This window comes from Convolutriloba macropyga, chromosome 2, assembly GCF_964194025.1.
Source record: "Convolutriloba macropyga chromosome 2, txConMacr16.3, whole genome shotgun sequence".
Classification (NCBI taxonomy): domain Eukaryota; kingdom Metazoa; phylum Xenacoelomorpha; order Acoela; family Convolutidae; genus Convolutriloba; species Convolutriloba macropyga.
The window spans coordinates 22690132-22715370 of NC_134469.1; the positions used below are offsets into that span (position 1 = coordinate 22690132).

Genomic DNA, 25239 nt, shown 5'->3' on the forward strand with positions numbered 1-25239 from the left:
GATAAAAACCAAAGTCAAATGTCCAACAATTAAAGTGAGCTTTCATTTGTGAAAAATTCACCGAAACTTTTTCTGTAACTATATAAATGTAAAATTCAGTTTCATTAATCTTTCAAAATACTGCATGAAACGCTTTCTTTTGGTTTCATCTTTCTCTACATGGCATGGTTACTGTTGTATGCTTCAACTGTATACAAAAATTGATTAACATTCTAAATACGGCAGAAACAAATGTTTAACTACCGCTTAATGAGTCTAAGGTTTGGTTGCCTTTCCTGCGTCTTATTCACTATGCTATTGTTTTCTTCTGCCAAATCTTTATTTTTAAAGTTTGTTAAAAAAATGGTTTTCTACAACAAAACGTGTCATTAACAATCAGAGTATTGAGACATGAAGCTATTGATGGCCGGATACATAACAATATCCTTCTTTTGTGTCAAAATTTCATTAAGTAGCAAGTTTTATTCTTTAGCAAGTTGTTTTCAAAATTTACAAAAACCAATTTGCGCTTGCTCAATTGAGCAAAAATTGTAAAAGAGACATATCAGACGATTGAGACTGCAATATGGTAACATATGACTACCTTTATTCTGCTAGAATTAAGCAAAAAGGATTCGTTCATTTTTGACACTAAACATACCCGGCAGATTGCCGGAAAATAGCCGCCGTTGATTCCAATAAGCATGATTGGGATTGAACGAATAGAATATATTGAAAAAAAAAGATTTTTGTACAAAAATATTTTTTAAGTCTGATTTATTTTGATGGCATTTCGTAGTTGAACATACTTCTGTTTCTTAGAGAGAGGCTACAGGGGCTACTATCAACACCAATAAGCATTAGAGGTGGCAACTAAGACTTATAGGAACGACGTTCAAATAGCGGGCATCTAAAATTGGGCTTTATGGGTTTATCCCGTTTCTATTTCTGACTTCAATTTTTTATACCGACTCTGTTCATTTTGAATTGCTTTGCTTAGAGACTGATGTTCAAATTCACTTTTAGCAGAATGAGAGAAGAGAGAAACTAGCCTAGAGAAGTCAAAAAGATTTCACGCAAAATGTCGAAAAAGCGGCAAAATGGTAAAGCGAAAAAAAGTTTGACGAAGTAAAAAAAAATACGAGCGCAATAATAGCCAGCTGAGAAGATGAGGGCGGCTATTATTCAGTAATCAATCGAAATTACATTTAGCTGTAAATAAATAGAAACAATTTTCTCTACAGAAAAACAAAAAAGCTGGAAAGCTACGCAAAAAAATTATATTAAATAGAAAAAATCCCATAAAGCTATTTTAAAAGTAGCAACGCGAAAAAATTAAATTCTAAGAATTTGCATTAAGAGAATAAACGCAAACTGATATAATTTAAACAGCTATAGAATTTTTGTTGCTTCTTTTTCAAAATATTTTTTTAACTCAACTAGTGTTTCCTCGTTTTTCGTCAGTCTGAAACGTTCGAACAACATAAAAACGACCGCTTAAAAACAGATGTTGAAAAATTTCAAATTCAAATGGAATAATTAATTGATATTTTAAACGTTATAACCCTGTTTTCTTGCTTGGTTACTTTTCATCATAGAAAACTCCAACTTTCTGTGATTCTTTTGTCCAGGAGCTATTTGAAGTTTTCTTACTTCTTTTCTTTTTTTCGTTTTAAATAGCACTTCGATTGGGAATCTAGGATTATTGACTTCCTTCAATTTTGGTTCCTTTTTCTTTCGATTGAGCCGTTACTTGATAATAAATTTCATTTGAATGTAAAATTATTTGTTCGGGATATAAGATAATTTGTCAGTAATTAGGTGTGTTGATTGTTTGCTGCACTCTTGTTTGTTTAAAGAGAAAAATAATTTTTTATGATAAATTTTCAATATTTAGTTTTGCTGAATAATTTTGTTAACATAATGCGGCAGAGAAGTCTGGCTATGCAATTTAATCTGCTGAAGATCGAAAATATGCTCAGTATGAATTAAGTTGTGCTCAACAAGGAATTTTGTTCGTCCCTCTGGCAATTGAAGTTTAGGGCGGTCTGTCGAGGACTCTGAAGAAGGCCTTACTGCCCATGTCGTTGTTAGCTGATAGCAGAAATTATCAGTCAGTGGGACAATCCATTGCCTTCAACAGAGCAGTTCAGTCACTTTCTGTTGTCATCATACGAGGATCAGCTAATATGCTGTTCTCGCGAGCCCCGTAGTTGAACGAAGCAACTAGTTGAACTTGTCTGATAATCAGCGTCCCCATTGTGTGGAACGCAATGTGAAGATAACCTTTTCTAGATGTTTGTGTTGAGCTGAATCAATCTCTTCATGAATTAGAAACAAGCCCGAATTTTTATTAAACTCACCAAATCAGAGGGGAGTCTTCTCGTAAGCAATGTCATCCAACAGTAGGGTACTTGAGCCCAGTTCATTAACGCGAAGAAATTAAAAAACGAGAGTTAAAAGGCTGAGGGAGAGAGGAAGAAACGTCAGAGATCGCAGAAAACATTAAGATTGGCAATAAGAAGTAATCAGCAAACATTTAAATTTCAGATCAATATAAACCAAGATTATTTGATAATGGAGACCATGCAGATTGCAAAACTTCAAAAAAAAAATTGTTTCTTAATGATAAGATGTCAAGCGAATGCTCCAATGATGTTTTTGATTCTACTAACCAAGTTTGATGGTAACTTAAAAATAAACGACTAACGTAGAACGAATTGTTCTCAAACGAATGACGAACGGTTTGTTTTGGTACTAGCCAACGGGGGTTCCGGGACTCTGGTATTACAGTGGGGCGACTGAGTGGGTCAAGAACATTATGAACAGCTCTTTGCGGCAGGAATTTTTGTCTCCTCATATCAGTTTTGGTGAATTGAATATACTAAGAGACTAGAAAGTTGTAGGAAAGATCTAGGAAGGCTACTCGGCCACTTAATGCACCCGGGTTTTAACTGTTTATCTCGTTTTTGTGGACGAAATATTAGAAACGTGAGACGAAAATTTGTTCAGAGAAAAAAATGTAATGAAAAAATCTGAATAATTGTTGTTATTTCTACAAACATCGTCTGAGAGCAATTAAAAAATGGCCATTGGCTGTCGAATAGCTGCAGGAGATATAATTCAGAAATTTTTTTAATCGTTTTTTATTATATTTAAACATAACGGACTAGCGTCGGATGAATTGCTCTTGAACGACAGACAAGGGACATTTTTTAACTCAGGTTATATTCTGGTTTCAAAAACTCGGAGCTGATGAGTGTTCGACCCCGTGACCTCCCGGATATTAGTTAGACATCTTAACCACTGAGCAACAATTGTGTTTTTACTGAACCGCTAACAATAATTTTTATATTAGCTACAAAATTTATTTCAGAATGCGAGCTGTGGAAATCACTAAAATTGAGGAAGTGAAGTGTGAAAAAGTCACTTGAGAAGTCACAGAATGTTCTGGAACAAAAGCGCAAAAGTTGTCAAGCAAAAATTTTGCATAAAAATAAGACCAAAACATTAACAATAATTGCTTCAAACTTCGTTCGAGAGCAGTTAATAACATAGAAATTGTTTTAATCTGATTTCCAAGCCCATGTTGCAAAAAAAATACCAAGCTGTTTTGTTATTGGTATATCAATTCTATATTAACAGTTAGACTTAATTTTATGTGATTGTCAGTTGGTACCAGAGAGTAACATTGATACTGTTTTCAACTAAATATTGGCGATTTTTGAAAGCCCTTTTAAGGATAGTTTGTTTTATACATAATGACTATAATGACTAATTAATTAGTTTCTCTGACTAGCTTCTTCTATAAACTCAAAATTTTTGCAACAATAATAGGAAAACCAAGTCGTTTGTGGATTTTAAATCCAAATGTTCTTGAAAAAGTTGAATTCAAACTTCGTTGGTCGGTTAGCATCTGAAGGAGTATGCGGCTTCAATTATCCCTTCTGCTCTAAAGAATTTCTTTGAGTTGTTTTCACTTCTTGTCGGCCAAATTTTTATTCATTTGGTTCGAAGACAAAAGAGCCTGCTTTTAAGTTCGGTCCTAACTGCAATCAATTTTAACCCATGAGCAGGGTCAATTTATAGTCAATGCGAAATCATTGACATAGATGTGTGCTTCAAAACGGGCTATATATGCTCTAAAATGGGGCTATATATATGCTCTATTACATCCCTTAGTGACTTAAAAGATAAAAATAGATATTACTCTGATACTTTTTATCATTTTCTAGCTATGCTAGTCTTCTTCTAATCTCTTTTTAACAGTCTATCAGGCCACAGTTCAGCCCAAGTATTGACGGGGGCTTGTAATCAATTCTGTGTTCTAGGATATTATGGAATCGGCCAGGAAAAGTAGCGGATAAGGCCTTAAAGGGTTGTATACTTCTGATTGATTTTTGACCCTGAGAGGGAGTGAGTGAGTGAGAGAAGTGGTACCCGCTAAGGATATGGGTGATATGGGGTGGAGTGGGGAGGGTATGAGGGATGTTACAATGCTAATCTTGCTAAATACAGACTTCATGGCTTCGAGTGGTAAAAACGTACTGTCTAGCCTACAAAACGTATGTGTCTCAATTAGACGATTCATTTATAAATACAGAATATAGATATAGTTCTTAGGAAAAAAAGAAATGGTTTTTTTTTCAACTAAGATATAATTGTCGAAAAAGATGTAAAACAATTTACCCAAATAAGGATCGAAATAGGATAGTTAAATATAAGTAAATAGGAATTAGGGTATTAAATTTCCTCTCCTCCCAATCCCCCCCCCCCCTCCACTGTGCCCTGAACTTTTATACGGCATGGAGCTAATAATTATGGACAAATTAGAAGTTTTTCTGAGCGTAATTTTAAAGCATTATTGTAATTAATTTGTTGCTTTTTTTGATTTCCTCTCGTGCAAGAAGTATGACGAAAGTTCCTGTAACACACGCATGTGCCATAAACTTATTTTTCAATCTCTATATTTTTATTTTAGAAATTTTACCGTCTCGAAGGGGGCGGTGCAGTGACGTCATCGTTTACGTTCACGCATGATTAAAACCAATGTTCTGGTTTAAATGTACATTCTTTAAAGCACTCACTCTCTTTCTCTGCCTAATTGAACATCGGCTCTACATTGGCCACCACTAATTTACTCCAAAGACATGCCCTAAGCCCTAGTAATGGAAAATGCATTATCACCATAATTCACGGCTAACTTTAGACCAGGCCGTGCTCTTACTAGGGAGATACGCTTTTTAATCATCTCTAATGAATATGCACTTCTCCTCGAAATCTGTCTCAAGATTGAAGGCGCCCCCGGCGTGAATAAGAATAGCCCAAACTCATTTTCCACATTTTTGTGTAAATTTTGTTTTGAAAATGGGTGTAAATTGTTGGTGGCTGGAATGTTGCTGCCATGTAGAACATATGTAAAACTTATGACGTCGCTAAAGGTCATTTTGTTTTTTATTACCACAAGGTAGTGACGTAAACGCAAAAATGGGGTCAAAATAGTGGGACTATAATCAATTAATGACCCAGTACCGTAAATTTGGGTAATTTGTTGGCAGTGTAGTAGTTTAACATTTAACAGATTTCCCCTCATTAATTCACAGCTCTGCCCAGACCAAGAACCCCCCCCCCCCCCCTAAAAAAGTGATGAAAGCTTTTACTTTGGCCATCGCAGTTGGCTGGCTACTCACATCATAGCTGACAAATAAATTTAGATGGGCTTAGCGTAAGGATTGACAAAAAAGAAACGGATTAATTTCACAACTAATTCCTGTTGAGAATATAGCACCAAAAGGCCTATAGGTGTTTGACCGCTTTTGAGGGGGATACTTTAATGGAATGAAAGCCCAAAAGAAGCACTTTCTTCTGGGTTAAATTGAAGTGAATCCAGAAATTTCTCTTTAGATCTTTCTGCCTTTATCGTACGACTTAAAATCTAGAAAGCAAGCTATACATCAATATCTTTCCGTCAGAAAATATCGGATAGCAGTTTCAAGGTTTTATATGTTTTGAGACTGAAATGGTACAATAAATTGCTGCAAATCTCCTTGGGAAAAGTTATTTAAAAAATTAGATAAGGAAGGAAAATTTTAGCAAATGTGTTTTGAATCTTTGATATATGAGACAGTTTGCTCGCAAATAAATTCTAAACTACAATTTCAGTATTTCAGCGCTTTCCATATTATTACAATTAATTCAAGACAAGGAGGCCCGGTAATGAACGTTTGCACATGATGTTACGACCCCGACCTCGCTCATCCATAGTTGTTTTGAATTAATTGTCTTCCAAATGAGGAAGAATTTGAAAGCGTTTAAAAAATCACAATCCTTTGGAAAAAAAAGTGATGAATGAAAAAAAAATTGCATTAAAAACAAACAATTCAGCAAATTAAATAATGCTGCAATAGAACGTGGATGAGATCTGCGGGGCTTCTCTAATGAGTTGATATGTGACCTGTCATTAAAGTAATAATTCGACAAGACACAAAAAAGGAGCCGAAGAAATTGACAAATGTTCTAAAAATCAAATTCTGATTTTTGAAAACTCGTAGTATCAAAGTCATGAAATAATCATTTAAGTAAATAAAATCGACGAGTAGATCATAGTTCACAGGAAAGAGGATGTGACATCTGTGCTGTGATTAAGTATTTTAAATGTTATAGGACAATAAAATAACTTTTCATCAAAGAACTTTCGACAGGTTAGTTTTTAACACCTTAAGATGCCAAATGGACCTGTCAATGGTAAGACTAAGTCATCAGACTAAAAAAACAACAAATGAAGGACTCAAAGTTTTATAAGCTGTTTTACCTAACTATAGTATTGAAGCCAAAAGGCTTTAACTGAAACTGTAATATTTGTTCATTGGGCCTCAGACGCTTGAAAAAGGGATACGCAATAATTGAGCGTTGATATGAAATCATTCTGTTCTGTAATTAACGTAAGAGAAAGAAATAGGATAAAAACAAGAGAGCGCCCAAATACAATCCGAATCATGTTTTATATTGTAGAAATCATTATTTAGACTAAGAATATCCTTGTTACTGCTGCTGGTCCATTAAGGGTAACTGTTGCAAATGTCAACAAAATCAACAACTGGACAACAAAATCAAAATATTTAAAAGAACGTAGAATTTTGTATAATTATCGAATTAAGTTAGCCAAAAACGGTTTAATTTATATTTGCAGAGCCCTCATGTAAAGTTAGCCCTCTTTGGAGTTTGAGAAGTCTGTGTTAGCCATTTTTCAGGCTCGTTTTTGAGGCAGGTTTCAACAAAGTGGGATAAATAAGCATATTTTGTATACCATTTGTGAAGAAAATTTGGAATGACTTTTGAAAAACTGAGTCAAAAATTTTAACCAAATTTGAATCAAACAGTTCACCAACACTCTTCTATATAAAAAACTAAAACCAATAACACTATCTCTAACAATTTAAAAATCAGTTGATATTTTGAAAAGCTCGATAACTCCTCGGAAAAATGAAATTAAAGAAAAATTTAATTTGATATTCTACGCTTGAGGGGTGTTCTATTGATGCCGCTCACAATTCGTTACGATGATTATATCGATCGACCGAAGGAATTGACTGAAAAAACCTCATGTGGTTGAGCATGTGGTTCCTCCCCCCACCAATGAGGTTCAGAACAATTACAATTGATAGACTTTCAAACAGCGTATAACCTTCCAAATTTCTTGTGTAATTGTCGCTCTTTAGGAAACGAAACGTTACAATGGCCGAAGTGTTTTCCTATTTATAATCTAAAAACATGGAAGAGTGAACATTTCAAATCGGATATCATTTACGAGGACAAAAATCTCCCATAAACAATTTGTTGGGAATGCACTTCGCAAATTAAAAATTGGGGTTCGCGTACAGGTGTTGGGGTCAAAATCCAGTCCAAGAATTTGTGTTAATTATTTTGAGAGAATACGAGAAGCGGATTCCGCTCTCATTTTTGCTTGAGCGTGCAATTAACCTGACCTTTGGGTGTTTTCAAAGCTTAGAGGAAGCGAATTTTGATCTTTTATAAATACAATTTCGCGCCCGCTGCTTCTTGATAAAAATGTGAGTACTTCTTCCCAAGAGCCACTTCTTATGTTTAGATTATTTTTTCTTACTCATCATTGAAGGCGTTTCAAGCCAAGGCGTGTCATTATCAACCAATTTTGTGTCAATTCAACCACTTTTGTACTATCAATCACTTTTGTATGGAACTCAAGTCTCTTAAAAAGTTTTCTTCAAGAGATTCTAGCTTTTCAGTATCATTAACGAGGTTTGAATTGTGTCGCGATTCATATTGTTTTAAGCTATGTTTTAAAGGCTACATGTTGATTAGTTTCGATGAAAGTTTTCTTAATTGAGGCAAACCATTCAAATCTTCAACTTCTTCTATTGTATAATCAAAGCTGTTCAAAGCTTCAGCATCTTTTGCAGTAAAATAATTTTTTTTAAAGCTAGTTCCCTGCAAATCAGGACCAAACAGGTCAAATTTATCAAAGAAGACTTTCGAGTAGTTCTGCCACTTTTTGTGCTCTTAGTAATATTTCGTCGAAATTTACACTGTTCAGAAGCTCTATTATTGATATGAATACCATCAAAATTTTTTCGTTTTTTCGTTCAGTCTTTATGGGAAACAGCTTAAAACAGTGGGTACACATGATCAATTTTTCAAAAAATCCCATAAACTTGTTTTTTTTTCTTTTTTAAAAAATTAGTTTCTGCATCCAAAACAATGCAAACAATGTCCAATTACTACTGTTTTTTTAACAGTTTAGAGTTTAATGTCTTGTCACTTACCTGCCAAAAATTACACACACGCATTTCCAACTCTAAGAAGAGACACACTTCTAACCATAAGAAGCAGTCAGGTTGAGAAATTCAATTTTAATGCAAAAATCCAGAATGAATTTTTCCATGAATTTTTTTGGCCCTAAACTGTTCTTTTTTTCCAAAAAAATACATCTAGTCAATTTGATTAAAAGTTTTTGTTAACCAAAAAGCAGTTATTTGGAAAAGTCAGTTGTAAGAACTTTTTTTGCTGTTAGGATAAAATCTTGTTCTAAAACAGTTTTTACAATTTTCAGTTTTTTTTTCAATAGTTTCATTGACTAGTCAGATGACATTTCCCTTACCAATGATTTTTGCAATCTGTATTTCTAATCCGCGTTTTATTGTTTCCATATATAAGTTTTTGTGTTTGAAAAGTATTCATTAGTCCTTAGTCTGCAGAGTGATTGATTCCCGTATCTTTCTGCATTAGTTTCTGCTGAAGAATGGCAACCAAGTGACAAAAAAACTAGTGTTATAAGTATTTATGCACTTGACAACCTTCTAAAATACTACGAAATTTTTCAAAAAAAAGTTCTGTTCAAAAAATAAATTTCAGTCATTAAGTTTTATTTTCACTTGGTCACCATGTTTTATTTTTAACAATGATCATTATATAGGAGTCATATCTTCACTTTTATAGGGTTCAGAGTGATCTAAAGTGAACGTATTAAAGTTAGAAGTCATTTGCCGTGTGAGGTAAGTCAGTTATTATCAAAGAAAATATCACACAGTTCAGCATAAAACTCACGGCCAATTAATTGAGAAATTACAACATGTGTATAATTGTAAACCAGCAAACGAGCAGTGAAATAGCGACATCATGAAGGCGAAAAAGTTTTTCTTTTGCACTATGCGGCTTGAAAAAATGTAAAGCCAAGAAGAACGTCAAAGCTTCAGTGTTATCAAAAACCAAGATCATCGCAATATAGCTACGCTCAGTTTACAACTTCACAGCTATAAAAGATTTGATGTCATTTTCATTGTTTTGAAGAAACAAGAATTCACGGTTATCTAATACAAAGGTGAATTTTTGAAGATTTTAAACCATTAACAAATTTGAGCAGTCTTCTTTGCCTTTATTTACTTATTTTTTTCTGTTTTTCGGTGTCCTGTTTTTATGAACTATTTATTCTGTTTTCAATTTGTGCTGTCATCTACCAAACTAAATGTTTTGGTTGACCTGTGATGTAATTTACTTTGATTTGATTAAATAAATATTTAAAAGAAAACCGGATTTTATTGGTCATGTGAACATGCATTGGTTACTTTTTCAGTTTTATGATGCTAAACATAGTTAGTCACTGGCGTGTTAACAGTTGTTTTTCTTCTTAAATGCATTTTTGGAAAAGGTTCTATGGCTATACTGGTTCTAATAACTGCAAACGCTTATAGAGATTTTTAAATAAAAAAACAGTTTAGAAGAAACATACTGAAAAAATGTTGACTGCTAAAATACGTGGCTCATGGTTTTTTTGGAAACATCATTTAGGCAAATAACGAAAAATACAATTTGAATGTTCATTGATTCAGGTTTGTAACATGCTTACCGCTAAAGCCACAACTTTGCCGATTTTACTTCATTCACTCCTATAATATGCGCTGCTTTGCTGTGAATGAAATCTTACATTCTTTTCCAGTGAAACCTCGAATCGGAGTTTTGTTTAACTACTGCTATTTTACTGGGTAGAAATGTTATCACACTTTTCAAAATCTTTTTGAAAAAATACTTCCAGAATTAAATGCTATCGTCTTAGGCATGCTATTGCAGGTCAGGAATTATAACTAAACTTCTGAATAGTGAAAAATTTTCAATGATTTTTGCCACGCCTTTGTTAAAGAGAGCTGACCAGACAGGTGGTATTTTCAAGATAGATATATTGCAACGCAATTAATTTTTAATAGTGGAAAATTTTCTCTCATGCCATCTTTTATATCAACTTACAGAGGCTTTTATTTGCCAAGTGGCTTCCATGACACATGAAATATTAATCAATTAAACAATGAGAAAATAAAGAGATGGGAGTTTGTAGGGATGAAAGGGACGAGTTTTCGCTGAATGTCCAAGTTTGGATCAATTTTTTGGTAAACTGTAAAAACCACGCCTGTCTACTGATAACGTCAAGAAAAATAAAGCTAAGCGCTAATTACCAAGCGGCTAGTTCAAAGGCTAATTGTTGCATGCAGCCGATAACAATGGACAATTGGAACTCAAATCAAAACAACGCGAAACCGATTAATTGGTAAGCAGACCGAAATGTGCTTTAATGAACAGTTAATTAAAAACGCACAGAGATGAGTATTAGCCTTTTTGATTGCATGTACGAGCACAATATTTAATTCTGCATACATGAGCGAGTTTCTAGTCAAAGTTTGCCTGAAGTCAGATCATTCACCAGCTAAATTCTGCAATATTGAACAGTAGATTTGTTTTCTCTATTCTGATCTTAGGGTACTATAGAAAAGAATTAGTATTGCAGCAAAAAATGTACAAAAAGTGCTTATTTTCGTTCAGCTTCAAAAATAAATACATGGCCGGCAGATTGCCAGAATCGCTGCGAAAAATAGACTTGTGTGCCGTATAATACTAATAGAAACAGATAAAGATATAAGTTGAAAAACTTATCGACGCCGCTCAAAAAACTATCTAAAAATCATTCAGCGGTAAATTAATAAAGCGTGTTAAAATTCTTTGCGAAGAAACCTTTTCATTAGGGGCCTTTATTACACATATGAGTTCCTTTGACCATAAACTAATTCAAATTAAACCTAAGTTTTATAGTGCAAAAGTCATTTTTATTGAGTGAGGTAAGTCACGTATGATCAAAATCTAAAATGATTAAAACCTTTCGTAGAGAGAAAAAAACCAATCAGAAATTTTGACTATTTCAGCTTTGCTGTGTGAACAAATGTAAAACAAAAACAAAAAAATATAGCAGGAAACGAAAAAATGTAGCAGGAAGAACTCCGGAAACGACTCGAAATCAAATCCTCCGAAAGAACTGCTTTTTCAAATAGCTGGTATCTCCTTGCAGAAGGCATCATGCAGCAAGAACAACAATCTTTAAGTCACAGAAAAAAAGAAAATTTGCCAGAATAAAATATTACGAAAAATTAGGAAAATTCAAATTAAATTCCTTGTAGTAAAAGTACGCAAACAAACGAACCCTGTTGTTTCATACAACTAAAATAAGTTATTCAAGCTCAAAATATGATCCATCCCTTAATTGGCTCACAAACATCTCTGTTTCTAAAAAAAACGGAGAAAAAGATTCGTGTAAAATTTTCCATTTTTTTAATCAATTGCTTAAAAAAAGACAATTTTGTAGGTAAAGAACCTAAATTGTTTTTATTAAATGGAGTATACAGGCATTACGCTATATTTCAGTTACCAAAAAATTCAACAAAAGAATATAATGAGCCAAAAACCTTGAAAAGACAAATTTGGTAAAATAGTTCGAATACCTTCAAATTAGTCAACAAAAAGACAAAATGAACGAAAAATAACTGAAAGGAAAATATCATCTCAAATCAAACTAAGACCTCAATAATATTCGCATTTCAAACAAATTCTCAGTGCCGCACTGTCAAATGAAACCTATTGCAAACAACAACCTCAGAAAACGGATAAAAATCATTAATTTTAACATATGACAAAAGCAGAGCTGAGTAGATTTTTAGGTCTCAAAAATAAGTTAGACTGATACATGCTACCATGCGGAGAATGAGAACGGAAACAAAAAAACTTGAAAAAAACAAAGACTAGTTCCTGACTATTGAAATTTAAATCAAATTAACAAAGAATTAGAAAAACATTTAAATTTCTTCATTTAGCATAAATTTATATAGCTATGCTCCTCTAATAATTAAAAACGAGAAACATAGTTAAAAATTTGGAAACTTAAATCTTTTGCAATAGAGTTCTCAAAAAATTTTCAAAGCTGCACTTAAGGAAAAAATTTTGCCGATTTTCAAATATTGAAAGCAACAAAATAATTCACTTAATACTAAAAGTAAATTAGAAACCCTGAAGGTGCACAAAAAAATTTTTCCCTTATTAATTAAATCCAAAACAAGCACAACACGTTAGAGGAAACAAAAACACCTCCAGGCATTTAATGCATGAAATAGCAAAGGCAAATTGCTATATGTACTGATATTTGAAAAACGGGGAAAAATTCTCTTTAACAATCAAAAAAAGACAAAAATTTTTGGAAAACAAAATTAAATTTAAAACTGGGACATATTTGCTCAATTAAAAATTAAAGCGCATTATTTCACACTCAAAAACTCAGTGATATCAGTTTCAGAGGTTCACATATTAGAACAGCTTCTTTAAAATAGCTTTCTTCACAAAAAACCAAATTACAAGAAAAAAACTGGGCAAATTGGACAAAAAACGACTTTAAAATGTTATCTAGAGGCGACCTTGTGTCAGAGAGCAGTTTTCAAAGTCAAAAAGTAATTCCCTGATTGAAGCGCATGATAAAACTTACCTAGCTCAGAAAAAAGATTTCAATTGGCCATTTTACTCTCTTTCGTTTTTAGGTCAAAGCGCTATCTGAACGACAATTTTTACTGGAGAAAACTTAAAGAAACCAATAAACTTCTTAAAGTCAAAAAAAGACACCACAAAATGGCTCTAATCCGCTAACAGCTTCCGCAGCTTCCACAGCATTCCTTAGCTATAAACTTAACCGACTAAAGTCGAGGAAATTGCTCTCACACGACCGACAAGCGGTTGGCTTCCTCATTAGCTAGCCACTGTTTCGTGAGGATAGCTTTAGCTTATCTGATGGGGCGTGAAGTGAGCGCAGTGGTGGGTGCATCTGGGAGGGCAGGCTGATATGGGGCAACAGTGGGGGAGGGGAGATAGGAGGGTGTCGTAGGCTGCACGGGGCTTTTATGGCCTGAACCATGTCCTGGGGTCGGGTTTGGGGTGTGAATTGAAAGTTGCTGTTGTGAAGGGGTGGAGGAGTCAACTTCTTCGAACCACACTTCACACCATAAGTATAAATGAGCTGTACAGTAAGCTGTATTGTGAGGTAAAATTCTCTAAGAGATTTTAATGCCCGCTGGGCGCTACCTGCTTATCCTGTTTCTGAGGGCGAAAAATCAAATGAGTCAGACCAAAAATGGTTCAAGCGAAAAATCGTATAAAACGACCAACTGAGCAAATATAATTGCTGCAAATTTCCTTTGAGAGCAATTAATTAAAAAACACTTGGGCTCAATCTACACTCTGATAATGACAAATACAGCCCCAAAAAAACATCCGTGAACAAGGGGATATAATGTTTCCATTAAATTTTTTTTACTTGACACGAGTAATTTATTTGTTTTAGGGATTTTTTCCTTTTGCGCTCCCCCCAACCCCAGTACGTTATGCGCCCCCATTTGCAGAGCACTTGCCATCACATAGTAAACCGTTATGTAAAAATATGGCACGTGCGTCTGGGGGATGCAAATAATATGTACATAATAATCTGAGGCGGCACAAATAGAAAAGATCCTACTTAAGAGCTGAATTGTCACTTTTTAAAAATTTATTATTGTTTTCGACAAAGTCAATATCTCGATCTTGACGTTTTTTCTCAAATAAAAAAAAGCGTTGAACATTTTTTTAGCAACTTTTTCTGAGAACGAATTTCTACCCGAGCAATTTAAATTGAACTCAAGAAGAACTCTATAACATAGCTGGCAGATTGCCAGAAAGTAGCCGCAATAGCCGCAGATCTACAGTCTAAAAAACAGTAAAAAAGAGAGATTAAAAAAAAGTTGTCTTTTTTTGAAGGCTGATATGTTGTATTTTGATTAAAAATCTATATAAGTTTTTGCTATTTCTATTAGCTGCTCTCTAACAATTTTCATTTAGAGTGACACAAACCCATTTGAATTTATCTCTTTGAATCAAAGTAAATGAAAGTCAATTTCAAAGTGAGGAAGTCATTTTTGTGAGTGAGTTAAGTCAAGTGTGACCAAAAATTTAATCACTCAAATGAACAAAATACTCACTCCACTAGGAGCAAAAAATGACGTCACGCACGCACTTCAGTAGAAATTGCATAAACAAATGAACAAAAAGCAGATTTGAAGTGGCTGTGACGTCCGATGGTTGTAACAAAATCCACGACGACAAAAAAAACATATTATGACAAGTCCTGGCGTACAAATCTAAGAATTTTCCTAAACTAAACAAAAAATTAGATTTAGAATGGCCTATGAGTGAATTGAGAGCACCATTTAGAAAAAAAACCCGATAAAAAAAATCGAAAAAACAGTGAAAAACAGAGTAAATTTCCAATATGTGAAGAAGAAAATCACTAACGAGAAACGGAAATTTCATTCAAACAAAAACCTAGGCCTAAAATTAGGGTCCTTTATTACGCATATGAGTTGGTTTGACCATAAACTAATTCAAATTAAACCTAAATTTTAAAGTGCAAGAGTCATTTTTTTTGAGTGGGGTAAGTCACGTATGATCAAAATCTAAAATGATTAAAACCTTTTATATAGAGAAAAAAAATCAATGAGAAACTCTGACTATTTCAGCATTGCTGTATGAACAAATGTAAAACAAAAACGAAAAAATATAGCAGGAAACGAAAAAATGTAGCAGGAAAAATTCCGGAAACGACTCGAAATCAAATCCTCCGAAAGAACTGCTTTTTCAAATAATTGGTATCTCCATGCAGAAGGCATCATGCAGCGAAAACAACATTCTTTAAGTCAAAGAAAAAAAGAAAATTAACCAGAAAAAAATATTACGAAAAATTAGGAAAATTCAAATTAATTTCCTTGTAATACAAGTACACAAACAAACGAATCCTGTTGTTTCATACAACTATAATAAGTTATTCAAGCTCAAAATAAGATCCATCCCTTAATTGGCTCACAAACATCTCTGTTTCTGAAAAAAACGGAGAAAAAGATTCGTGTAAAATTTTTTATTTTTTTCATCAATTGCTTAGAATGAGACAATTTTGTAGGTGAAGAACCTAAATTGTTTATATTAAATAGAGTATACAGGCATGTGGCTATATTTCAGTTAGCAACAAATTAAACAAAACAATATAATGGGCAAAAAACAGCGAAAAGACAAATTCGGTAAAGTAGTTCAAATACCTTCAAATTAATCAACAAAAAGACAAAATGAACGAAAAATAACTCAAAGGAAAATATCATTTCAAATCAAACTAAGACCTCAATAATATTTGCATTTCAAGCAAATTCTCAGTGCCGCACTGTCAAAGGAAACCTATTGCCAACAATAACCTCAGAAAAAGGATAAAAATCATTAATTTTAACAAATGACAAAAGCAGAGCTGAGTAGATTTTTATGTCTCAAAAATATGATACACTGATACACGCTACCATGCGGAGAATGAGAAGTGAAACAAAAAAACTTGAAAAATCAAAGACTAGTTCCTGACTATTGAAAGTTAAATCAAATTAACAAAGAATTAGAAAAACAATAAGATTTCTTCATTTAGCATAAATTTATATAGCTATGCTCCTCTAAAAATTAAAAACGAGAAACATAGTTCAAAATTTGGAAACTTAAATATTTTGCAATTGAGTTCTCAAAAAAAATCCAAAGCTGCATTTAAGGAAAAAAATTTTGCAGATTTTCAAATACTGAACGCCACAAAATAATTCACTTAAAACTAAAAGTAAATTAGAAACCCTGACGGTGCTCAAAAAATTTTCCCATTTTAATTAAATACAAAACAAGCACAACACGTTAGAGGAAACAAATATACCTCCAAGCATTTAACGCATGAAATAGCAAAGGCAAATTGCCATATGTACTGATATTTGAAAGATGTGGAAAAAATTCTCTTTAACAATCAAAATAAGACAAAAATTTCTTTGAAAACAAATTTAAATTTAAAACTGGGACATATTTGTTCAATTAAAAATTAAAGCGCATTATTTCACACTCAAAAACTCAGTGGTATCAGTTTCAGAGGTTCACATTATAAAACAGCTTCTTTAAAATAGCTTTCTTCACAAAAAACTAAATTACAAGAAAAAAACTGGGCAAATTGGACAAAAAATGGCTTTAAAATGTTATCTAGAGGCGACCTTCTGTCAGAGAGCAGTTTTCAAAGTCAAAAAGTAATTTCCTGATTGAAGCGCATGATAAAAAAACTTACCTAGCTCAGAAAAAAGATTTCAATTGGCCATTTCACTCTCTTTCGTTTTTAGGTCAAGACGCTATCTGAACGAAAATTTTTACTGGAGAAAATTTAAAGAAACCAATAAACTTCTTAAAGTCAAAAAAAGACACCACAAAATGGCTCTAATCCGCTAACAGCTTCCGCAGCTTCCACAGCATTCCGCAGCTATAAACTTAACCGACTAAAGTCGATGAAATTGCTCTCACACGACCGACAAGCTGTTGGCTTCCTCATTAGCTAGCCACTGTTTAGTGAGGCTAGCTTTAGCTTATCTGATGGGGCGTGAAGTGAGCGCAGTGGGGGTGCATCTGGGAGGGCAGGCTGATGTGGGGTAACAGTGGGGGAGGGGAGATAGGAGGGGGTCGTAGGCTGCACGGGGCTTTTATAGCCTGAACGATGTCCTGGGGTCGGGTTTGGGGTGTGGAGTGAAAGTTGCTGTTGTGAAGGGGTGGAGGAGTCAACTTCTTCGAACCACACTTCACACCATAAGTATAAATGAGCTGTATAGTATGCTGTATTGTGAGCTGAAATTCTCTAAGAGAGCTTTATGCCCGCTGGGCGCTACCTGCTTATCCTGTTTCTGAGAGCGAAAAATCAAATGAGTCAGACCAAAAATGGTTCAAGCGAAAAATCGTATAAAACGACCAACTGAGCAAATATAATTGCTGCAAATTTCCTTTGAGAGCAATTAATTAAAAAACACTTGGGCTCAATCTACACTCTTTTAATGACAAATACAGCCCCAAAAAAACATCCGTGAGCAAGTGGATATAATAATTCCATAATTTTTTTTTACTTGACACGAGTAATTAATTTGTTTTTAGGGATTCTTTTGTTTGCTCTCCCCCCAACCCCAGTACGTTATGCGCCCCCAATTGCAGAGCACTTGCAATTACATAGTAAACCGTTATGTAAAAATATGGCATGTTTGTCTGGGGGATGCAAAGAATATATACATAATAAATTGGGACGGCACAAATAGAAAAGATCCTTCTTTAGAGCTGAATTGTAACCTTTTAATAAATATATTATTGTTTTCGACAAAAGTCAGTATCTCGATCTTCACGTTTTTTCTCAAATAAGGAAAAGCGTTAAACTTTTGTCTAGCAACTTATTCTGAGAATGAATTTCTACCCGAGCAATTTAAATTTAACTCAAAAAGAACCCTATAACATAGCTGGCAGATTGCCAGAAAATAACCGAAATATCTTAGTAGATCTGCAGTCTAAAAAATAAAGTAAAAAAGAGAGACCAAAAAATTGTCTTTTCATTGAAGGCTGATATGTTATATTTTGATTAAAACCCTATATAAGTTTTTGCTGCCTCTGTTAGCTGTTCTCTAACAACTTTTATTTAGAGTGACACGAACCCTTTTGAATTTATCTCTTTGAATCAAAGTAAATAAAAGTCAATTTGAAAGTGAGAAAGTCATTTTTGTGAGTGAGTGAGTTAAGTAATGTGTAACCAAAAATTTAATCACTCAAATGAACAAAGTGCTCGCTCCACTAAGCGCAAAAAAAGACGTCACGCAAGCACTTCAGTAGAAATTGCATAAACGAATGAAATAAAAGCAGATTTGAATAGAAATTTGGTTCTAACAAAAACCTAGGCCTAAAATTAACTATTAATGGATTGGGAAAAAAATCTGATGAAACAAATCGAAAAAAAAAAACAGTAAAAATCGAAGTGAAATTGCCGCATGTGAACAAAAAATCACTAGCGGGAAATAGAATTTTTGGTTCAAATGCCGTTTTCTAACTCTACTTTAAAATTAAAGTTAGAAAATTTCATGCCGCAAAACCACTCGTTTTTTTTTGCTCCACTTCCTGTTCCGGCGTGACCAAAATCACTACTCCAATTTGACTTCAAAAATCATGAATATGTGTGAACAGATCTTTAAAAAAAACGTAGTGGGAAGAGTTCCGGAAATGACTCGAAAGAGAAAATTGCCCATACTGATGACTAAGCAACTAAAACATCAATTGTGAACCCTGAGCCTCCACAAAGGCCATAAAAAATTTAAGGAAGAATAGAAACGGCATTCAAAAACAAATTGAACAAAAAAAAACTAGAAAAACGAGTTTTTTTAAATAGTACAAGAAAAATAAAATTCCTTTGCAATTAGAGCAATGAAAAGCTCGCAAAACAATGGGCAATTCATAATAGGGTACGAAACTTGTCTAAGATTAAATAAAGAAAAACTGCAAAAAAATGAAAAATGGTTCAAATTTTCTCAATTTTTCTGTCATTTCTCTTTAAGAGAAAAAGATTTAAACCAGGAAAGCTTTGGTCAATAGTTATCTGAATACTCCTTAAGTATCAAGCTTCTAATCAAATTCCACTTAAAGCGTTAAAACAAAAACAGACAAAAAATCATCAAACTCCGTCTAAAAATCAGCAAAACCGATCAAAAACCTCCAAATTAGCATTAATCTCAAATTAACCAGTTGAAACCTTCAATTCCTATCAAAACAAGCCTAAAACTAATACAATATCATGATCAGACCTCATAACCATCAAAAATTGCATAAAACTGCTTTTAAAAGTCGCACGTGAACAAAAAAGTTTTGCTCGCTTAGAGAAAATTTTTTTACACATCAATTTCTTGCTCTCTCAAAAACAGCATATGAACAAAAACCACTCTCTTTTCGCTCCGCTCTTCACTTTTGTTCAGCACCAAAAATCACTCAAAATTTTTTCACGCGTTTCATTTCCCGCTTCAAAAATTACTCCAAAAAATTGATTAAGAAAAAAGGACTTCTCCAATACTCCTCTTCTAGTCGTAAAAAGACAGCGCCCCAATACAATTCAAATTGTTTGAATTGTGAAACAACCAAGAGAAGGCCAACAATAGCCCCAGATTTTGCTGTGCGGCTATTAATAAAAGTAAAAGAACAGCCGACTAAAGTTTTGGCCTATTGCTCGAAGTTAGTTTCGTTTGTAGTCAGCTACGGCTTAGGGAGGCTATCTTTAGGGGGTGGGGTATGAGGGGAGGAGTGAAGTGTGTGTGTGTGGGTGTGTGTGTGTGTGTGTGTGTGTGTGTGTGTGTGCGTGCGTGAGTGTGTGTGTGTCTGTGTGTGTGTGTTTGCGGGGGGGGGGGGGTTATTCTCACCTGCAGATTTGCTGGCAATCATCTGGTGCTGTTTAAAGGTGCGCTTCCACCTCACTTTGGCACACTTGTATATCTTCACGTAGATGATGAGCAGAATCACAAAGGGCAGGTAGAACGCACCCACAGTGGAGTAGAGTGTGAACACGAGGTTCTGGCTGATGTGACAGGTACCGGACACCCTACTCTCTTTCTCCATTAGGGTGAAGACGACAGAGGGTAGGGCTATCAGAAGAGAGGACAGGTACACTGGGGCTATCATGTAGAATACCTTCTGCTGATTGGAGTGGTAGATATATGCCACTTTTCCACGCATTATCCAGTACCTTATAAGAATAAGAACATATATATATATATATATATATATATATATATATATATATATATATATATATATATATATATATATATATGTATGTATGTATGTATGTATGTATGTATGTATGTATGTGTGTATGTATATATTATATATATATATATATATATATATATATATATATAAGAAAACAGGAAAACACAGCGGCTGAGGATCTCGTTCAAAATTTCTATTGATCAGTCAATCTAGACAATAATCAAGCGTGATAAACCATATCTGGACGATAATCAGACATGATACAAATTTTCCACAATAATGATCAGTCGATGGGCATTAGACTAGATTTGTTAATGATTAGCTGATAGGGTCCCCTTGGATGTGATTTTGACCAAATCATACTCGTCCTCCAATGAAGCGATGATAAGGTGAACGTGATCATGGTCCTATAGCATTATCAATGACACAGAGCTAACAGTGAAGCTTGATATGTTAATAGCGGAATTATACCCATTTATTCTTTAGATTACGTTCGTTTTAAAGTTTTGTTACAATTGTATATATAGTATTATGGTGCTGTATTTGTTTCTGACCTGTCCAATCCAATCATGCAAAGTGTCATTATGCTGGCCGTGCAGAAGAAGATGTCTGCGAAGAGCCATGTCAGACACAAGAAGTACGGCAGACCACTAGGACCTGAAACAAAACAAGATACGCTAAAAACGAATGCAATCATAGTTATTGGTCAGAATGTCTTTACGCCGGACAATGCTTTTTTAATGTATAAACTGAAATTGAATAAAGACCACCCAACATTTGGTCCACTACTTTGGATAACTATTGACCAGGTCGACTTGGGTTGGACAGGTGGTCGAGACCAACCAGACCAAAAAATAAATGGGTATTAGCCAGAACCGACAGACCAAACTGGGTATTGACCCAAGTTGGTCTGGTCAATGTCTTTCACGGGTCAGAACCTCATACTGGCCAGTTCACGCACTATGTAACGACCATGACAACATTTTGGACGGCAATATCTGACAATCATCGTAATCATCGTCTGTCCTAACACTCATTCAGCAGTGCCAATTTTGTGGTATGCACACTAAAATTTCACTGCTGAGGATATGTTGACCTACTTCGGATTGTAATTTAGGTTTAATCTAGCCAGATATTAGACAAAATTTCAGATGTAGAATTCAGGCAATGAAAAACGCATTTAAAAACAAGCTCTCATGTGCGCGTCCGCATCAACTATCCACATTTCGTGACTGGAGTTCAGGGAAAGCAAAAATGACAGTTTAATTTTTGGGAAGTATGACATTTTCATTGTTCCGCTAATCTATCGCAGACACATTTCGAGTTGGTATTTTTTCAAATTTTCATCTTAATGATATATAAAATGTCTACCAATTCAAATGAACAGCACTGGACGGCCAATATTGAAAGAATGAGATGAAATTAATCAGATGCTCTTGCTTGTTATCTTATTTTATCTGCACAAAAATATACATATAAATTGCAGTATGTAAATGTTGACCCATTTGTCTTTTTGCTTTCTAGATTAGGAGCTTGAACCTTATAATCAGCTTTGAGCGAACCGTCCTTACTAATTAAAAAATGTTTCTCTATTTACTTCTCCCTGAATTTTTAGAAAATCTGAATTAAAGGTATGCAAGATTAATTTTTCAGCGGTACGTTTAATCATATGATGTTAAACATAACCGACTAACGTTGGAAGAACTGCTCTCGATCGACTAGTGGGACTTCAAATTTATTGCAGCCTGCTTCACTCAGCGGGGGACTAAGTCACTAAGGGAGCTTCAAATGACGTCATTAAAGTTTATTAATAGCCGCACAGCGACAGCTGGGCTATTATTGGCCATCTCTTGATTTTTTTTACAATTCAAAGAAATTGAATTGTATTGGGGCGCTGTCTTTTTACGACTCGAAGAGGAGTATTGGAGAAGTCCTTTTTTCTTAATCAATTTTTTGGAGTGATTTTTGAAGCGGGAAATGAAACGGGTGAAAAAATATGGAGTGATTTTGGTGCTGAACAAAAGTGAAGAGCGGAGCGAAAAAGAGTGCTTTTTGTTCATTTGCTGTTTTTGAGAGAGCGAGAAATTGATGTGTAAAAAAATTTTCTCTAAGCGAGCAAAATTTTTTTGTTCACGCGCGGCTTTTAAAAGCAGTTTTTATGCAACTTTTGATGGTTATGAGGTTTGATCATGATACTGCATTAGTTTTAGGCTTTAAGTAGGGTTTGAATTGAAACTTGTTACTTAAAGAATATTCAGTTACCAATTGACCAAAGTTTTCTTGGTATAAATTTGTTTTGTTAGGAAAATTGACAGAAAAATTGAGAAATTTTAAACCATTTTTTTCTTTTTTTGCAGTTTTTCTTTTTTTAATCTTAGACAAGTTTCCTAGCCTATTATGACTTGCCCATTGTTTTAGGAGCTTTTCATTGATCAAATTTCAAAGAAATTTTTTTTCGTCTTCATGTTTTCTTGTACTATTAAAATGTTTAAGTTTTCTGTTCAATTTGTTTTTGAATGCCATTTCTATTCATCCTTAAATTTTATATGGCCTTTGAGGAGGTTCAGGGTTCACATTAGTTGTTCTAGTTGTTTAGTCATAATTATCGTCAATTTTTTCTTTCGAGGCGTTTCCGGAATTCTTCCGGCTATGTTTTTTTTAAGATCTGTTCACACAATTTCTTGATTTTTGAAGTCAAATTGGAGAATTGATTTTGGCCACGCCGAAACAGGAAGTTAAGCGATAAAGCGAGTGGTTTTGCGACGTGAAATTTTCTAACTTGAGTTTTAAAGTAGAGTGAGAAAACGGTGTTTGCTAAAAAGAATTCGCTTTCTCGCTAGTGATTTTTTGTTCACATGCGGCAATTTCACTTCGATTTTTACTGTTTTTTCGATTTTTTGTATCGGATTTTTTTTCTTGATGGTTTTGTCAATCCATTCATAGTTCATTCAAGGCCTAGTTTATTTGTTTAAACCAAATTTCATTTTTTCACTAGTGGTCTTTTGTTCACATGCAGCATTTTAACTTTGATGTTCTGTTTTTTTAAAATATTTTTTCGTCTGATTTTTTTTAAAAATGGTTTTCCCAGTTCACTCATAGTCCTACTGAGTCTAGATTTTTGTTTATTCAATAAAAATTTTGAATTGTGCGTCAAGACTTGTCCTGCTATGTTTTTTATATGTCGTCTTCGCGATTTTTGTTACGACCATTTGACATCACAACCACTTCAAATCTGCTTTTTGTTCGTTCGTTTATGCAATTTCAAATGAAGTGAGTGCGTGACCTCATTTTTTGCTCTTAATGGAACGAGTTTTTTTGTTCATTTGCCTGATTGAGTTTTTGGTCACGCTTGACTTACCTCACTCACAAAAATGATTTCCTCACTTTGAAATTGATTTTTATTTACCTTTATTCAAAGACAAAAGGTCAAATGGGTGTGTGTCACTCTAAATGAAGGTTTTTAGAGAACAACTAATAAAGGCAGCAAAATTTATACAGATTTTAAATCAAAATATAATATATCAGGCTGCAATGAGAAGACAAATTTCTTTTTGGTCTTCCTTTTTTACTGTTTTTTTTTGAGACTGCAGATCTACAAGGCTATAACGGCTATTTTCTGGCAATCTGCCAGCTATGTTTATATACTACTAAAATCAATAAAAAATTTGAAGTGAGAAAATAACACCAATTCTTTTGATTGTTAGTAGTGAACAGCCACCACTTATATTCAACTGATTAAAATTGTGAATGAGAAAAATAAAGATCACGCAAAACGAAAAGGTCAAGGTTGCAAAGGTCACTAGAAAAGTCATTTCTGTCCAGCAAAAATTTTCCGTAAACAGCAAAGACGTTTACAATAAATACCTCAAACATCGTTGGAGAGCTATTATTAAAATGGCTAGGTCCATAAATTGCCTATGAGTGCTAAAAGTTTGAATTAAGTATTTAATGTGCAAGAAGATAGCTGAGAATGTAAGCTAATATTGCGAACACAAACAAAAAAAGAAAACCTTTGTTAATTCTTTGAGTATGAACTATAAAATACAGAACATAGTTTAAAGGCAATGTAGTGTTAAGAAGTAAAAATGAAACAAACGTCACATATTGTGAAAGTTTAAAATTGTACTAAATTTACAATGTGTTAAAATATCGACAAATTAAGAGAGGTGAATTATAATTTTGAGAAAAAATTTTCAAAATGCTAATTCTAAAATTAGCATTTCCGAGAAAAGAGAAAAGTTTAAAAAATGCTAGTCCTCCAATTAACATTTCTTAGAAGAATAAATGACGCCCTAAAATTAAGTCAAATTAAGATGGAACTTGAAAGATTTGAGATAAGAACTCAATTCAGAAACTATTGGGTCTTTTAAAAATTCATTCCAGAAGTGATTTCTTATTGTCGTTTTGAGAGCCCGCTTTTTAGGGATATTCCGCCTCAAGGCGAAAGATAAATCGTTATACCAGACAATTGCTTTTTTGCATTATATTTGATTTTTAGTTTGCTCAGCATTTTGCGTGCAGTCTGCATATTTGCCTACACTACGAATTGGGATGACAGAAAAAAAGTTTCTCAGCAGTGCTTCTCGCAACATTTGCATGAACATTTGTGGCCAAATTTGGTTTAAGTTTTTTCTCAACCGCGCATTCTTTTTCAATGAAGTTCTGTATGAAACTAATTGGGTGTTGAATCCTTCAACAACTGAACTTTTTTTACGTCAAGTTTCCGTTAAAGTCATTGTTTTAGATTGTAGTTGTTGATTTTGACCATTAAACTCCAGAAAAATG

The 25239-nt window shown here is 33.9% G+C and overlaps 1 protein-coding gene across 3 annotated transcripts in view; it reads right to left on the reverse strand.

Annotated features, from left to right (window-relative positions):
- Positions 1-25239, reverse strand: part of LOC142358149 (5-hydroxytryptamine receptor 1A-like) — a 94511-nt gene that overhangs the window by 2786 nt on the left and 66486 nt on the right. For all 3 annotated transcript variants that reach the window (XM_075409620.1, XM_075409626.1, XM_075409613.1), the window contains 2 exons: positions 21009-21111; positions 20106-20428 (listed from right to left, as the gene is read on the reverse strand). In XM_075409620.1, the coding sequence (XP_075265735.1) occupies positions 20106-20428; positions 21009-21111 (426 nt within the window). The remainder of the gene's footprint in view (positions 1-20105; positions 20429-21008; positions 21112-25239) is intronic.